Source organism: Dipodomys spectabilis, unplaced genomic scaffold (assembly GCF_019054845.1).
Source record: "Dipodomys spectabilis isolate Male_0828 unplaced genomic scaffold, ASM1905484v1 ptg000085l, whole genome shotgun sequence".
Classification (NCBI taxonomy): Eukaryota; Metazoa; Chordata; class Mammalia; order Rodentia; family Heteromyidae; genus Dipodomys; species Dipodomys spectabilis.
Genome location: NW_024870762.1, coordinates 6,763,352 through 6,780,803, shown reverse-complemented (window position 1 = coordinate 6,780,803; position 17,452 = coordinate 6,763,352). Strand labels below are relative to the sequence as shown.

General features: G+C 43.8%; 1 protein-coding gene across 1 annotated transcript; it reads left to right on the top strand.

The window, feature by feature from the left end:
* Positions 1-3,737: 3,737 nt before the first annotated feature.
* LOC122111176 (putative olfactory receptor 2I1) lies at positions 3,738-7,985 on the top strand. The gene is made up of 2 exons (XM_042683908.1): positions 3,738-3,743; positions 7,038-7,985. Exons 1-2 carry the CDS (start codon positions 3,738-3,740, stop codon positions 7,983-7,985), a joined length of 954 nt encoding a protein of 317 aa, XP_042539842.1.
* The last annotated feature ends 9,467 nt before the right edge of the window (positions 7,986-17,452 follow it).

Genomic DNA, 17,452 nt, shown 5'->3' with positions numbered 1-17,452 from the left:
GCGTTAGAAACACATGCATGAAAGAAACAAAAACATTAAAATACATATTTGAGGGTTCGTTTTCCTAACATCACATTATCTGACTTTTTCCGCTTGACTCATACCTATACTAGATATTGCAAATAAGGGAAACCATGGGACCTATGTTTCTTTGGGCCTGGCTTACTTCACTTAATATAATTTTTTCCAAGCCTTTCCATTTCCTAACAAATGGGGCAATGTCATTCTTTCTGATGGAGGCATAGAATTCCATTGTGTATATATACCACATCTTCTTGATCCATTCATCTACTGTCCCCTCACCACCTTTTCCCTCACTCTTCTTAATGTTGTAGGATATACACTCTTTCCCCATGTTTGTGTGCCTCTAAAGAACACAAGTTAATAAACCTGAGCCATTTACAGAAGCAGCTTAAGGTCCATCTGACCTTAAAAGAGGATATCTAGTCTATGCTGTGTGGCTTAGTATATCATCTAGTGTATAATATTTAACTTGATTTCATAGAAGAAATTAGGGTAATAATAACGATTACATATTTTTGGAATTAAAGTTGTTAACTTTGTTGTTAACAACGATAACAATGAAAATTTTAAAAAAACATAAACTATGGACTATTTGCATAGAAATAGAGTTCTGTGCAATGATAACAAACCCCAAACATAAAGGAATGGCAATGAATAAAGTAACAAAAGTTATATTGCAAAAATCTGCTCAATACAAATACAGTTATTATACTCAATGTACATTATATAAAAACTGACATACCTAACTTGAGGGCAGGGGTAGGAGGGAGAAAATGGGGAGACCAAGAAAAGGGGGTAACATTATGGAGTCATGACTCCTGGTACAACTATATATATATATATATATATATATATATATATATATATATATATACATATATATATTTCTTCATATATATATATATATATATATATATATCTTCAGTTCAAGGCTAGTGTTCTACCACTTGAGCCACAGCTCTTCAGTTCAAGGCTAGTGCTCTACCACTTGAGCCACAGCGCCTTCCAGTTTTCTGGTGGTTTATTGGAGATAAGAGTATCATGGACTTTACTGTCCAGGCTGGCTTTGAACTGTGATCATCAGAGCTCAGCCTCCTGAGTAGCTAGGATTACAGGCATGAGCCACCAGTACCCAGCTTAAATATATTTTTTAAGTGGCATTGTGGCTCAAGTGGTAGAGCATGCTTGCCTTGAACACAGAGAGACTCAAGGACAGTGCTCGGGCCCTGAGTTCAAGCCCCAGGGTGGGCAAAAAAAAAAAAAAAAAAGAGGAAGAAGAAGAAAAATTAGGGCTGGGAATGTGGTAGAGTGCTCACCTAGCATGCATGAAGCCCTGGGTTCAATTCCTCAGTGCCACATAAACAGAATAAGCCAAAAGTGGTGCTGTGGCTCAAGTGGTAGAGTGCTAGCCTTGAGTAAAAGAAGCTCAAGGCTAGAGCCCAGGCCCTGAGTTCAAGCCCCAGGATGGCAAAAAAAAAATAGTAGTAATAATAATAATCTGCTCAATAGTTACCACATAGTTAGAATTATTATTTAAGACTGAAATTATTGTACCTAAAGAGTGCTATATTAGCAGAATAAGAGCAATAAGTCCCTAGGTTTTACACATACTGCATTAGAATGTGTCCTTAGCTGAGGATCCTTCTCCCTCATGACAATGTGACTTATTTTATAATTTTTCAATTCATGCAGTTGCAATTTTATACCTACCAAAACAATATAGATTCCACTCCTGTCAGCAAAGCCCATGAAAAGTTGCCTCATTTTTCTGTGGTCAACATAACATGTCAGGTGCAGCTCCAGCTGTATTTGTGAGGTGGTGAATTGAACGATACATTTCCCTAAGTATAATATATGCACAGCCCCTGTTTGTCTATTCACACACACACTGGTTGCATCTATATTACTTTAGTTTGGAATTTTTCCTCTTAAGATACATACTTCTCTAAATACCTTTTAACTTGTGGGAAAGGCATTTAGTCAAACTGAGGAAAGAAGGATTAAGGAAAGTTGTTGTTGTTACTGTTGTTGTTGTTGTTAATGAGAAAAATAAAAGCATGTTTATGTGTGGTGGAGAGGATCCACGAGATAGAGCTGAGAGAAGGAGAAATATCAGAACACAGTGCTTGCTTGTGAAAAGGGGCAAGAAGTAAGAGATTTATGGAAGAAGTTAACACCTGGCTGAATCACACGGGAAAGATAAGTTTTAGGAAGGCTGGTTGAGAAGTTGTAAAAGTTCTCTTCTAATGGCATAAACATTTTCAGTAAATGGAGTAAAAAGCGTATCTGAAAAAGAAGATATATGAGCGAGACAGAGAGAGACAGAGTTAGAGAGACAGAAAGAATTGGGACTTTGAAGGCCAAAAAGTATGCAGTACTAGTTATATCAGAAATGGGCAAGTGAATGAACTAGGGATAAATGTGTGATTATGGAAGGCTTTAGTCTCAACATGTCGAGTTAGGGGTCATGAATATAAAGAGAAACCTCTTAGCCTGGCTGTAAGCCAGAATCAACAGAAAAAAAATAGACAAAATTGAAGTCAGATTTTTAAAAAGCTATTGATTTAACCAAGGGCGTATAACAAAGTGAACATAGTGTTGGAAATATGCAAGTAGGTAATTTATCTTGGTTGGAGGGAATCCAAGCTGTATAAAGATGGGCGAAGACATAAAGGAGTTAAGTGACAGTCCAAAATTTCCAGACCCCTAAGAAAGAAACTGAAAGGAGACAGAATGAAAGAATAATCTATGTGGATGTGGACAATGAGCTCACCAAGAATCATATCAGGAGCAGAGAGTGAGCTAGAAACAAAATATTCTAGAATGAAGGATGAGAGAGTGAGAGATAAGGAAGGCGTGACCACCGCAAGGAATGGTGCTGGGCCAAGGCTGAGACTGTGAGTCCACAGAGACCATGACTGAGAAAGCCACGCCCTCTCCAACAGACCAAGGCAGTCTTCCTCATTTTACAGAGGATGACACGGAAAACTGGCATGGATCAAGGGTGGCCTGCTTAAGGTCACTTGATTTGAACACAAAAGTCTAAGCCAGTTAAGAGGAGGAGTGACAATGAGAATTCTGCTACCTCTGGTCTCCCACATCCTGGTAGAGACACAGTACCCTGAAGGGACTTTCTCTCCAGAATTTCCCCCCTTCCTTCCTTGGGGGACTCCTCTCTGGACACCTCCATGCAAAATACTAATTAAGAGCGCGGGATATAGACTCCCCAGAGCCCTGTCCCCTTGTCCCCCGTTTCCTCTCCAATGAGAGGACTCATAAACATCTTTTCTCTCCAACTTCTTTCCTTTTCTGTACCCCTTGGACTCTAGAAGCCTATTTTTGCACCTCCACCACCTACTACTGATTGGCTGCCTTATAAGGGTCAAGCCCTTACTTTAGCTGTACCCCGATACAGGGTTTTCTGGGAACAGACATCACCATCTTGGCCTTTGTCCCCATGTTTCAAAGATTTAGACACCTTCTTTCCGCACCTCCTCTTCTGCAGACAAGCAAAATGGTACCCAAAAACCTGCCTTCTTCCTCAGGTGCCTGCCTCTGATCTCAGGTACCCATTTCAGAAATTAATGGTTATACAATCAAGTCTTTTCTTAATCTCTCCACTTTCCTTTAGAGCCCCCAGAATCCAGAGGGGCAACAGACTAGCATATCATCTGAAAACACAAAGCCCTAAATATTGAGGCCAGGAGTTAAACATGAAGGTGAGTCTTTTTTTTAGTTATTATTAAATTGACTTAACAAAAAAAAAATGGTGTGCAGCTGAAGGCCACATTTCAGAATATCATGTGAGGTTTGAGGACATAGTGTACAATATAAGTTACAACAGATTTGCCTTCTGGGTACACAAGGGACATGATGATGTTGGGGAAATGGAGAAAACACATGGGTGGGAGCTATGCATTTGAGAACTATGCATGCATGTAATAAGGATGTTATCTGTGCAATTTTATTAATGTGTGCCTGTCTATGCACATACTGTCTATGCCTGTCTATGTTTGAAGGGGAATGGTTTGGGACTTGACTGGCTGAACAGGTGTGTGACAGGTGCCGGGCACTGGTGGCACACACCTGTAATCCTAGCTGCTCAGAAAGCTGAGATCTGAGGATCAAAGCCAACCCAGGTAGGAAAGTCTGTGAGACTCTGATCTCCAATTAACCACTAGAAAACCAGAAGTGGTGCTGTGGTTCAAAGTAGTAGAGCGCTACCCTTGACCGCAAAAGCTCAGGGACAGTGCCCAAGCCCTGAGCTCAAGTCTAACAATCCACTATATATATGTATATACATGTATATATACTATATATACATATATATACTATATATACATATATATACTATATATACATATATATACTATATATGTATATATGTATATACTATATATACATATATATATATATATATATATATATATATATACACACACTAACATTTTTGTAATTCAACAGCTCTGGTCACCACTGGCCCACCATAAACATGAAAACCATTTCTTGCATTTTATCCATGCCCAGGATGACTTCAATGCTGCAGATTATCTAGAAATAAAGGATTCACACGTTCTTTTTATTCTCCACAATCTCTATCATAACAAGTCTAGTTTTTTTAACAAAGATCTTATAAAATGACAGTATATGACATTCAAATACCTACTCTCTATCTAGCTGTTTCAATTAAATTCTCTTCATCCGCTTCTGTTTTCATATGAGGAAACTGTGGCACCAAGGTTAAGTATGTGTCCAACCTGATCACCTGGCTCCTGAATCCTTATTCTTATTCCCAACAATAATACTTATCCTGCATAATGAGGATTAAGTGAGGGAAACATATAAGCAGGATATCTTTTTTTGGGGGGGAAGGGGGAGGTGGTCCGGTCGTGGGGCCTGAACTCTGGGCCTGGGCACTGTCCCTCAGCTCTTCAGCTCAAGGCTAGTGCTCTAGCACTTGAGCCACAGCACCACTTCCGGCTTTTTTTTTTCTGCTTATGTGGTGCTGAGGAATCGAACCCAGGGCCTCATGCATGCAAGGCAAGCGCTCTACCACTGAGCCACCTTCCCAGCCCAAGCAGGATATCTTATTGGGCAAAAGATGGAGCTTTTGCTTGGAAAGTGATATTAAAAGGATTTTTTTTTTCATTAAAAGCAGTGGATGTTATTTAACAGGTCATCTATACCTGTCAGGAAACATGCAATGGAAAGATTTCTATATAAATGTTATCCAACACATCAACTCTGTAGATGTCTCTCCAGGGTCAAAGGCCTTTGAAAATTTAGTTCCCTGGATAGTAAAGCTGGAGGTGGTGGGGATAGGCGGGATAATAAGAGATTATCTAAATTCTTCAATTTCTACATGAAACAAAACTGAGGCAGAAGAACGTGAAGTGATTTCTCCATATCAAACAACCAGGTGGAGGCTGTTAAGCTAGCTACATACAAGTTCTTGTTTCTGGTCTATTTGCATTTAACAGGTCTTAAAAAAAAAAAAAGTAAATAGGGGCAGGTGTCCTGGGTTAAGTGCCTAGCAACTGGAAGGCCCTGAGTGTAAATCTTAGTATTGGGGCAGGGGAGGAAAGCTGCATAAATAAAGTGGAGTATTCAAATCAAGGAAGATGGTAATTCCAGCCTGTGAGAGCTAGACACCAAGCTTGTGTATTGCCCTAATTTTTAAGCACTGCATACTTTGAAGAGAGGAGGGATGGAAGAGTAGGATTCAGAGAAGCATCTGTCTTCAGATATTAGAACAGCTGTCTTGTGGGAGCAACATTAGATTTCACCTTTGACCCCTGGGAGTCCAAAAAGAACCCTGAAGACAGCACTCATACAGAAATCAGACAGGGGGGCTGGGAAGGTGGCTCAGTGGTAGAGCGCTTGCCTTGCGATGCCTGAGGCCCTGGGTTCGATTCCTCAGCACCACATAAGCAAAAAGAAAAAAGCCGGAAGTGGCGGGACAACGCCCAGGCCCAGAGTTCAGGCCCCACGACCGGACCAAAAAAAAAAACAGAAATCAGACAGGGCTGTCTTAGGTAGCCACTAACTAGCTATGACCTTACAACAATTTAATGAGTCTTTCGCCTTTCTGAGTCAGGACTACTTCTGCCAGAAAATCAAGATTCTTTTTTTGTCGTGGTGGTTGGTTGGTTGTGGGGGCTTGAACTCAAGAGCCTGGGCACTGTCCCTGAGCTCTTTTGCTCAAGGCTAGTGCTCTACCACTTTGAGCCACAGAGCCACTTCCAGATTCCTAGTGGTTAATTGGTGATAAGAGTCTTACAGGGACTTTTCTGGCACACTGGCTTTGAACTACAATCCTCAGATCTCAGTCTCCTGAGTGGCTAGGATTATAGGCAGGAGCCACGGGCACCTGGTCTTCATAGGCTCTTGTACACACAAAACCCAAGGCGCTAAACTAAGGGTGCAGATGTGTACACGGGGTTAGATTATAAAAGAATCTTGTGGGTAGTGCTGTGGCTCAAAGTGATAGAGTGCTAGCCTTGAGGGAAAAAGCTTAGGGACAGCGCTCAGGCCCTGAGCTCAAGCCCCACAACTGACCAAAAAAAGAAAGGAAGGAAGGAAGGAAGGAAGGAAGGAAGGAAGAAAGAAAGAAAGAAAGAAAGAAAGAAAGAAAGAAAGAAAGAAAGAAAGAAAGAAAGAAAGAAAGAAAGAAAGAAAGAAAGAAAGAAAGAAAGAAAGAAAGCAATCATTATCAACTTTTTAAAGCATTTTTGTGGTTATTATAAAGGTGATGTACAGAAGGGTTCCAGTTACATAGTCAGGTAAAGAGTACCTTTCTTTTTGAGCAATGTCGCCCCTTCCCCCTGGCTCTCTTCCAGGATGCTCCCTCCCATCCACACCCACAAGTTGTTAAGTTCTGGTCTTACTTCTCCCTCATCCACACCCACATCTCTGGGGCTTTCTTGTCTTGCAAGACTAGTGTCTCCCACCCCTTCCTATTTTTTTTTTCCGTCCCTTAATCCCTTCCCAACGTTCTTGGGGGTTTCCTTTAGGCCAACCACAGCAGCAGCTCCGAGGAGCGCTTCCTCCTGCTGGGCTTCTCCGACTGGCCGTCCCTGCAGCCGGTCCTCTTCGCCTCCGTGCTGCTCTGCTACCTCCTGACCCTGACGGGCAACTCGGCCATGGTGCTGCTGGCGGTGCGCGATCCGCGCCTGCACACGCCCATGTACTACTTCCTCAGCCACCTGGCGCTGGTGGACGCCGGCTTCACCAGCAGCGTGGTGCCGCCGCTGCTGGCCAACCTGCGAGGGCCGGCGCTGCGGCTGCCCCGCGGCGGCTGCATGGCCCAGCTGTGCGCGTCCCTGGCGCTGGGCTCGGCCGAGTGCGTGCTGCTGGCGGTGATGGCGCTGGACCGCGCGGCCGCCGTGTGCCGCCCGCTGCGCTACGCCGGCCTGGCCTCGCCGCGCCGCTGCCGCGCGCTCGCCGCCACCTCCTGGCTCGGCGGCCTCACCAACTCGGCGGCGCAGACGGCGCTGCTGGCCGCGCGGCCGCTGTGCGCGCCCCTCCGGCTGGACCACTTCATCTGCGAGCTGCCCGCGCTGCTCCAGCTGGCCTGCGGGGACGGCGGCCGCGCCGTCGAGCGCCAGATGTTCGCCGCCCGCGTGGTCATCCTGCTCGTGCCGTCCACCGTCATCCTGGCCTCCTATGGCGCCGTGGGCCGCGCCATCTGGGGCATGCGGTCCGGCGGGGGCCGGAGCAGAGCCGTGGGCACGTGCGGCTCCCACCTTACCGCCGTCTGCCTCTTCTACGGTTCTGCCATCTACACCTACCTGCAGCCCGCGCACAGCTACCAGCAGGGCCGGGGCAAGTTCGTCTCGCTCTTCTACACCGTGGTCACCCCTGCCCTCAACCCGCTCATCTACACCCTCAGGAATAAGGAGGTGAAGGGGGCCGCGAGGAGGCTGCTGGGGAGTCTGGGGCCTGGCCGGGCCGGACAGTGAGAGCGCTGGGCACGGGGAAAGGGTTAGAGACTCAACGTGCTGTTCGTGATTGCATGAGAATCTGCAACAGCTGTGCTCAGGGAATCGTGGGGTTCGTAGGGGGAGACCCTTCCCTCTCAGGAAGGGCTCGGATGCTTGCGAGCAAATCACACACACACACACACACACACACACACACACAAGGGATTCCCACTTTCTCCTAAGATAATGAGGGCAGGAACTATAATGGGGGGAGGGGTTTCCTACTCCTCAGGAGATATTATAACCATCTCCTCCAAGCTCCGCATTCAGGTAAGGTGATGTACAACGTGAGCTTTCCCTTGGTCTGCTGGAAGTCCATGGAAAATTCCACAGTCTCTGTCATCAGAGCTCCCTCAAATTAACAGGCCTTACCCTGCAGAAGGCCCCATCCAGAAAAAGGAGTCACGGCCTCTCAGAAATCCAATCTAACCTAACAGACCTAGTCAGGTCCACAGAGCATTTGGCCCATATACTGTTCTGGATAGAGTTGAGAGTGTGGACCTTGAACAAGTTTAAAACAAGCGAAGGAAGCCCGGTCTGGTGGTTCACTCCTGTAATCCTAGCTTCTCAGGAAGATGAGATCCTGAGGATCACAGTACAAAGCCAGCCAGGGCAAGAAAGTCTGTGAGACTCTTATCTCCAATTAACCACCGGAAAACTGGATATGGAGCTGTGGCTTAAAGTGGTAGAGAGCTAGTTTTGAGCAAAAGAGCTCAGGGATAGCACCCAGACCCAAAGTTCAAGCCCCAGTGATGGAGGAGGAGGAGGAGGAGGAGGAGGAGGAGGAGGAGGAGGAGGAGGAGGAGGAGGAGGAGGAGGAGGAGGAGGAGGAGGAGGAGGAGGAGGAGGAGGAGGAGGAGGAGGAGGAGGAGGAGGAGGAGGAGGGAGGAGGAAGGAGGAGGAGGAAGAAGAAGAGGAGGAGGAGGAAAAAAGAAGAAGAAAAGAGGAAGAAGAAAGAAGAAGAAGAGGAGGAGGAGGAGGAGGAGGAGGAGGAGGAAGGAGGAAGGAGGAAGAAGAAGAAGAGGAGGAGGAGGAAAAGAAGAAGAAGAAAAGAAGGAAGAGGAGGAGGAGGAAGAGGAGGAGGAGGAGGAGGTGGCTGGTGGGAATGAAGGTGGATAGATGGGTCTCAGCTGTGAGAAAGCCCTGCATGTGAACAGTGGTGAAAATTAAGCCAGGGAGGGACAGGGACACAAAGGAATCAATGGAGGGAGGAAGACAGGGGAAGGAACTCAAGTTCCTAAGAGACTTCTCATGATGAAGGAAGCGGAGAATAAAGCTTTGTCATTCAGAACCCAAGCAAGGGGTTGAGATCAACCCAAAAGCCATCTCCTTGCCGTCTTCACTAAGAGCGATAACAGAAATCTGAAGACAGCTCACTAGACCCAAGGACAGGGCAGAGATGGGTCTATCATACTCATCTTTCAGAAAGTCTCTTTTCTCCTGAAGCACATCTTCCCCAAAGGAGCCCCCAGTAAAGGCACCAAACCTTAGATCGCCAGGGAAAATATCCTTCCATGCCCAACTCCAGAAAGAAGAACAAGTTTAGATTGATGTGGGACATAGAGGGTCAAAGGGGACATGGTACCAGATTTTATTTCCTGATACCTTTAAATAAAAACAGAGGAAGTCGTTTGAATGAATTATTTCAATTATTTATTATTTAGACTATGATCTTGGAGTAAGAAAGTTCATCTCATAATAAGTCATTCTCTGTAAGTAGAAATTTGATTTGGTTCAGTAAATTATTGAATGACCTAGATGAAGCCCTGAACTTAATATAGAAAGACAAAATTAGTAGAACAGGAACTTGAGCCTAAAACTTACTATCTTAAGTGAAAGAGGATTTTTTAATCCCAAGGTGCAAGGAAATAGTTAAATTTCAAGCCCATTTTTAATGTGCCTAATGAGCCTTGATTGTTTTATTTTCTGCCAGGAGTGATGTAATATGCCTATAATCTTAGCACGGGGGAGACTGAGACAGATTATCTTATTTTATTTTGTGTGTGTGCCAGTCCTGGGGCTTAAACTCAGGGCCTCGGCACTTCCTTGAGCTTTTATGAGCAAGACTAGTGGTCTTCCACTTTGATCCACAGTGCCATTTCCAGCTTTTTTGGTAGCTAATTGGAGGTAAGAGTCTTACAGACTTTCCTGTGGAATCCTCAGCTCCCAGCCTCCTGATTAGCTAGGATTACAGATGTGAGCCATTAGCACCTGGGTGAAGGATTTTTATTTTGAGGCAGTCTGGTCTAAACAATGAGACCGGATCCTGCCTCAAGGGTTGTTTTTTGTTTTGTTTTGCTTTCCAGTAATATATACAACCCTGGGACTTGGTCAACTATGTTAGAAACAAGGGCTAGGCTCTGTGGTGCCTGGCTGCTCAGGAGGCTGAGATCTGAGTGAGGATCACAGTTCAAAGCAAGTCTGGGCAGAAAGTCTGTGAGACTCTTATTTGCAATTAACCAGCAAAATGCTGGGAGAAGAGGCATGGCTCAAGTAGTATAGCATTTGCCTTGAGAAAAAAAAAAAAAGCTAAGAGAGAGTGTGAGTCCCTGTGTTCAAACCCAGTACCAACAGGAAGGAAAGAAGGAAGGAAAGAAGGAAGGAAGGAAGGAAGGAAGGGGAAGGAAGGAAGGAAGAAGGAAAGAAAGAAAGAAAGAAGGAAAGAAAGAAAGGATAGAGGGAGGGAGGGAGGGAAGGAAAGGATTGGAGAGAGATCATGCAAGGAAGAAAGAGAGAGAGGAGGAGGGGAAGAGGAGGGAGGGAGGGAAGGGAAGGGAAGGATTGGAGAGAGATCATGCAAGAAAGAGAGAGAGGAGGAGGAGGAAGGAAGGAGGGAGAGAGGGAAGGGAATCAGAGAATTGACAATATTATTCATTGTACCCATACCAAATTTTACTCTATTTCATTCTCATTAATTTTGAGAACCCATTAAAGCATGTGTGGTTGGTCAGAGCTAAAAGGAAATAATACCACTCCATCTCCAGGGTAGTCAGCCCTCAATGCAATACCTTGCCAGAAAGAACCAACTGCTATAGTCTGATGCCAGTCTATCATCATCTTTCCATCTTCCAGCCTCTTTCCATTAGAAGTCACCATCTGGTGTCAGGGGTCATGCTAGTCACAGATTGGATCATCTTTTCCACCTGGGCCACTGTACTGGATCTTCACACCTAGAAGTATCCCCTCATGACTCAATTCCACCAGAAACAAGGTTCACCTCCTCCTCACTGGGCTTTACCACCTTCAGGTGAGATGAATAGGAGTCTCTTTGTCAATGCCCTGAGATGAGAGACTTGGCCTGCGCACTGGCATCTGGACTGGCTTCAAAAATTGTTCATTTCTCAGAATATACACTCGCCTGGGCAAAGGAAGCCAAGATAGTTCCCTCGAATCCCTGTCAGCTACACTTTACCCCCTCTGCCACCATCTCCTAATCATTCCTACCCACCCACTGCCTTCTGGTCCTCCAGCTCTTTTCCAATAAAATGCCCTTCCCTCTCTGGGAACTTCTTGTTTTGGGAATTCCCAAATTATAACACAAACAAAACTATTAGTCATTTCTTTTGAGCCATACTCATCCATTTCAAATACAATGAATAATTTCCCACCTTTCCCTTCCAGAGAAGTTGTGTCACGTGTCAAAAGCAAAGCCATCTACAAACCTTCAAAAGATTTACCCCATGGGCTGGGGATGTGATTTAGGGGTAGAGTGTTTGTCTAGCATGCACAAAGCCCTGCCTTCAATTCCTCAGTACCACATAAATAGAGAAAGCCAGAAGTGGTGCTGTGGCTCAAGTGGCAGAGTGCTAGCCTTGAGCAAAAGAAGCTCAGGGACAGTGCCCAGGCCCTGAGTTCAAGCCCCAGGACTGGCACACACACAAAAAAAGATTTACACTAGATTCTGAAAACAATTCTTAGAGTGGCAGCCTCCAAGGATATTATTCTCAGCCAAAAAATATCCTCTGAGACATCGTTCATCCCTGCCCCTTATTACTTGACTACCAGAGTATCTCCTTATTTCTAGCTACTTGAGATGCAGAGATCAGGAGAATCATAGTTCAAGGAAAGCCTGGGTATAAAGTTCATAAGACCTCATCTCAATAGAAAAAAAAAAAAAGGTGTCTGCCTAGTGACTCATTCACAGGACTAACTACTCAGGAGGCTGAGATCTAAGGATCACAGTGGAAAGCCATCCCAGGCAGAAAAGTTTGTGAGGCTCTTATCTCCAATTAGCCACCAAAAGCTAGGAGCTGTGGCTCATGTGGTAGAGCACTAGCCTTGAGCAAAAAAAGCTCAGGGACAATGCCCAGATCCTGATTTCAAGCCTCAGGACTAGCACCAGAAAAAGGGAGGAGAAGGTAAGTGTGGTAGTACACCCTTCTTATTCCTGGTATGGGAAGGGCAAATAGAAGGATCACAATCCAACGTACCCTGGGAAGAATGCAAGACTCCATCTCAAAAATGAATAAAGCAAAAACTGTTCAGAGTGAAGTGTTAAGAGTGGGCACAAACTTTGAGTTCAAACCTAGTACCTCTTCCAAAAGTAATATAAATAAAATACCATCCCTGAGGAAGTTAGAAGGAAAACCTGTCTAAGACATGTAACTTCTGTACTGTGAGCTCCCTTTTTATTATCCCATTGTTTTCTATGTTACATGGTATGGAGATGCTGTGTTCCTGCTGTTTATGGGTGCATTCTTTCAATGACAAGCCTTCCCAAGAGCAGAGGACCTAGGAGGGGACAGCCAGGGTTGTTATGGAGTGATGTGGTTGTGTACAGCATGTTCACACTATCTGAGCAGAATGCACGAAACCCAGCTGCAGAGAGCAGAGTCTAGGAGAGACAAAGATGCATTGTACACGTGAACTGACGTGTTGAACTGGAACCACTGTGTGGAACTACATAAAGATAACATAAAACAAATCACTAACAAATGATTTTGCTTGGGAATAGATGAAGAATAGAATGATAATTTTGGACACACACTAAGAACAAAGGAGAAGTTTCAAGTTTTCTTGGGAAAGAAAAAAGTATTACCACCATGGTATTATGCAGGTGATGAGAACAGAGGAAAAATGGCCTTCAAGTCACAGCAGCTTAGATGGTTTCCAGGACAGTTCTTGGAGAAGGCATTGGTGACCTGAATGTTTTCCCATGTTACGTGAAGATGATGGGAAGCACTGGACTTTGCATAATTGGTTTTTATACTAGCATTAAAGAATATAAAATTGAAATAAAGAAAGCAACTCAATTTACAACAGTATGAAATATATAATAATAAATATAGTTTAAAAGTAAGACCTGTGAGATGGTTCATCCGGACTGTCAAATTGACAGCTGTTTAGGCATTACCCAGGAATATCACAATTTTAAGGCCGCCCTGAGCTGCATAAGATCTTGCTCTCCAAACATTTCAAATTTCTGTCCATGAAAAAGTATTATTTTGGATACTTGGAATTTCTTTAAAGCTGGGAGCCAGTGGCTCCTAGCTATACAGGAGGCTGAGATCTGAGTCTCAAACCCAGCCCTAGCAAGAAAGTCCATGAGAGTCTTACCTCCACTTCTACAATTAACCAGAAAAAAAACCAGATATACAGCTGTGACTCAATGGTAGAGAACAAGCCTTGAGTGACAAAGCTAAGAGAAAGGATCCAGGGGCTTAGTACAAGTCTCAAAACCAACAGGAGCACATGTGCGTGTGTGTGTGCATGCACACACACACAGACACATACACACACACACATTCATCACACACATTAAAGAGAATATTTTAAAACCACTGACACACATACCCATGCACAGATGAATGGGTGAACAAATAGTAACATATTAATCAAACAGCAAAATAATCCTCCAAAATTAAAAAAGGACTATACCATTGTTTCATAAAACAACACAGATTCATCTCAGAAATGTTGTACATAGCACAGGAAAATCAGGTAGAAGAGTATTTGTGTACTGAAGTCCTTTTATGTAGTTTCAGAAGAGTAAAACAACCTAAAAAAAGGACAGAAATCAAGTCAGAGCCTCCGTAGAACACAGAGGGAGAAAATCATAGAATCATAGATTGCCATGGAGAACTTTCTGGAAAATGAAAATAGAAATGGGAAATGGAAATGCTCTAGGTTTTCACTAGACTGATGAGGGCCTCAATGTATGCATTTCTCAAATTTCAGTAAATAGTACATGAAAATATGTGTATTGATTATGCAAATTATATCTCTGTTATGTAAGAGGAGAAAGTAAGGGGTGATGGAATAAGCACTTTACAGGTTTCCAAGGAAATAACTGCTGAGAAGCTGGGACTATGGAGGGGATGAGGAGACAAAAGCAACCTTGTATTCCCCAAGGTCACAGAGCAGCACAGGGTGACCTTTGTCTTTACCTCCAAGAGCAACCTGCAGACAAATCCCCGTCCCTTCTTCACCACCCTCAGAGGCAGCACTAATTGTCTGTGGGCTGTGGCTCCTAATCCTGACAAAAATGATGAGCTGTTTCTCCCCATAGAATGGGCATCCTGGGATTCCTTCCTCCATCATTTCATCCTGTCTCCATCTCTACCCTCAGAGCCACTAAACAATAAGTTAATTAACTGGAGCGAAGGCAAGATCTGGATGGTGCAGCGCTGCCTCTGGTCAGAGTGATGGGAAGTGATTGGTGCATGGCTTCTTCATCAGCCCAGCTGGATTCACATCCCTGCCTTGCTGCTCACTGACTCCATTTCCAGAACAAGCTATCTCTCTTCTGTGTGCTTTCCTTTTTTCTGATTTGCTATGGATGATAATAATACCCAGCTCTTCAAGTTGTGATAAGAAGCAGCACACATAAGGTGTCCAAGGAAATAAACTCTGGCAAGCATTGCTCTCATCAATTGCAAGTGAAGGAAAAAATGTAGGTGGACCTCATGCCTACAGCAAGAGTGACGCATTCTTAATCATTTGGCTTGGGTTCCCATTGTGAGAATGAGGTGGAAACTCAGCCAGTGCAGAAGCTCCTGGTCATGGGGAAGCACTAGCAACAAGGTGATGAGGGGATTCTGACATTATTCCAAGTAAGTCACAAGTTTATTCTTCCACTGCCACATGTCCTCCATACTGTTCGAAATCAGCCAGTCATTAGTGGCTCAAATCCGTAATCCTGAGTGCTCAGCCAATCTAGGCAGTAAAGTCCATGAGACTCTTACCTTCAACTAACCAACCAAAAGGCAGAAGAAGAGCTGTGGTTCAAGTGGTAGAGCACCAGCCTCCAGTGAAAAAGTTAAGAGACAGTGCCCTGGCCCTTAGTTCAAGTGCCAGTACCATCACAAAATTAATAATAATAATAAGCGCAATAACAACAGTATAATAATGTTTGGAATCAAACAAATATTTTTCAACAAGTTACCTACCATAGTATATAAAGAAGAGGTAATATTAAATAACTTGCAAGGTTGTTATGAGAACTCAGATTTTCAAGAAGTTATTTAGCATACTGTCTGATACATATTGGAAATACTCAACAGATGGTAACAAGAGGTGATTCCAGATTATGAAAGTGTACAGCAGAATTTATATCAGAACTTTGCAGCATGGTGATCAATAAAGGAATGAATACACGCATATATATATTAAATTATTAATAAGGAATAAGGAAAAGTGGTACTTGCCTTTTGCTGATATGAGAGAGAGGAACCATAGTATTAAAGACAGAAAATGAGAGAACAAGGAAGATACATAAAGTGAGACAAGTTGTCAAGATAATATGAATATAGGAAATGCTATAGTTAATGGATGAAGAAAACATGGTGAGCAGTTGTGGAGACTGACAATAGGCATGGCATTTGTGAAGTATAAAAAGAAATGACTAATTTAAAATAATCATCTTATGGTTCAGAGGGAATGGTGCTATGATCAGGGAAGGTACCCGGAAAGCTTCTAGAGCAGCATTTGTTTTTCTCTTAAATAGAGACTTTCTGGGGAAAATGTGTTTATTAAAGTAAAAATTAGTCTATATAATCCGCACATGCTTTTTATTATGCTCTTTTGTTTCAATCATTATTTTGAGAGAGTGTGCGTGTGTGCATGCAGGCCCTGTTTCCTTGACCTCAGGGCCTGGTGTTATCTGTAGATTTTTTGCTCAAGGCTAATACTATACCACTAGAGCCACAGACCAATTTACACCTTTTTTTGGTGATTAATTGGTGATAAGCGTGTCATACATTTGTCTGGACTGGCTGTGAACTCTGATTCCCACATCAGCCTCCTCAGTAACTAGCATTACAGGTGTGAGCCATGGGTGCCCAGCATTGAATAATTAACTTTTAAAGAGAAACAATTGTGTCCTCTGGGGGAGAAGTAATAATGAAGGAAGAAAAAGAGGGGGCAGGGGAGAGAGAAGGTAAGTCTGGGTAGACAGGAAGATGGTAGATAACTTTTCACACAAGCAGGATATCCTGATGGAAAAAATCGTGCATCTCAAACTCCCCGGGCATTCCTGCCAACAGGACCAACTTGCTTACCACTTTATCCCCTAAAGAGTACTAAGAGTTGTCTGCACTCAGAAAACTCTCAGTTCCTACTTCTCCTTGCCAGGATGGCTATCCACCCCACCCTACTTGGAGCTCACTGTCTGTGTCCCAGCACTGTCTTACACAGCAATCACTAGTGTCACCTCCCACAGCGGTTTATCAACTCACCCACCCAGATTCTTCCTTAACTGCACACTTCTCTCCCACAGACCCTCTGTAGTTCATTTTCTTTCAGTTCTGGGCATCTCGGCCGTGCCCATGCATTCTGGTGCATGTCTGCTGAGTACACAAGGCCACATTCCCGCAGCCCCTTGCATTCTCCAGCTGGGGCCAGAACCCTTCCCTGAGCCAGTACTTGAAAGCTGTTTGTTTCGAGGACTGAGGGAAGGCTACCAGAGAAGCCACACACATTCCTGGTATGGACTGGATCAATACAGTTATAATAATAATTTTAAGACCCAGAAAAAATAATTGGCAGCATTCTTAGTATATATGATAGAGTATATATAGGTTATATGAGGTTAATATATAATATTAATAATACTATATAATATATGTTTAACAGCAAAAGCTAACCAAAACTGTTTGCCAATTATTCCTAGATGGACATAATGATAGATTAAGAACTATCGTCGTGTTCAGAACAAATAGATGCTCAACTGATTGGAGTAATGAAGAGTCATTAATAAGCTATCATTTCGTGTCAGTATTCTTTGCCCTCAAGCAGGAAAGTACAGGCATCATGGGAGACTTCATCATGCCCCACATCCCTGCTGTCCTTGCTGCTCTGCAGTCTTGAGCAGGAAAGGCAGAGGAAGAGGAGCTGTTGGAAGGTGCTGTGCCTGACAGAGCAGGGGCAGGGAAGAAACGTCCACTGGCCTTCACATGACAGTCCACCAGGGTGAACTTTTATACACTGCAGCTAGACAGCAACTGGCC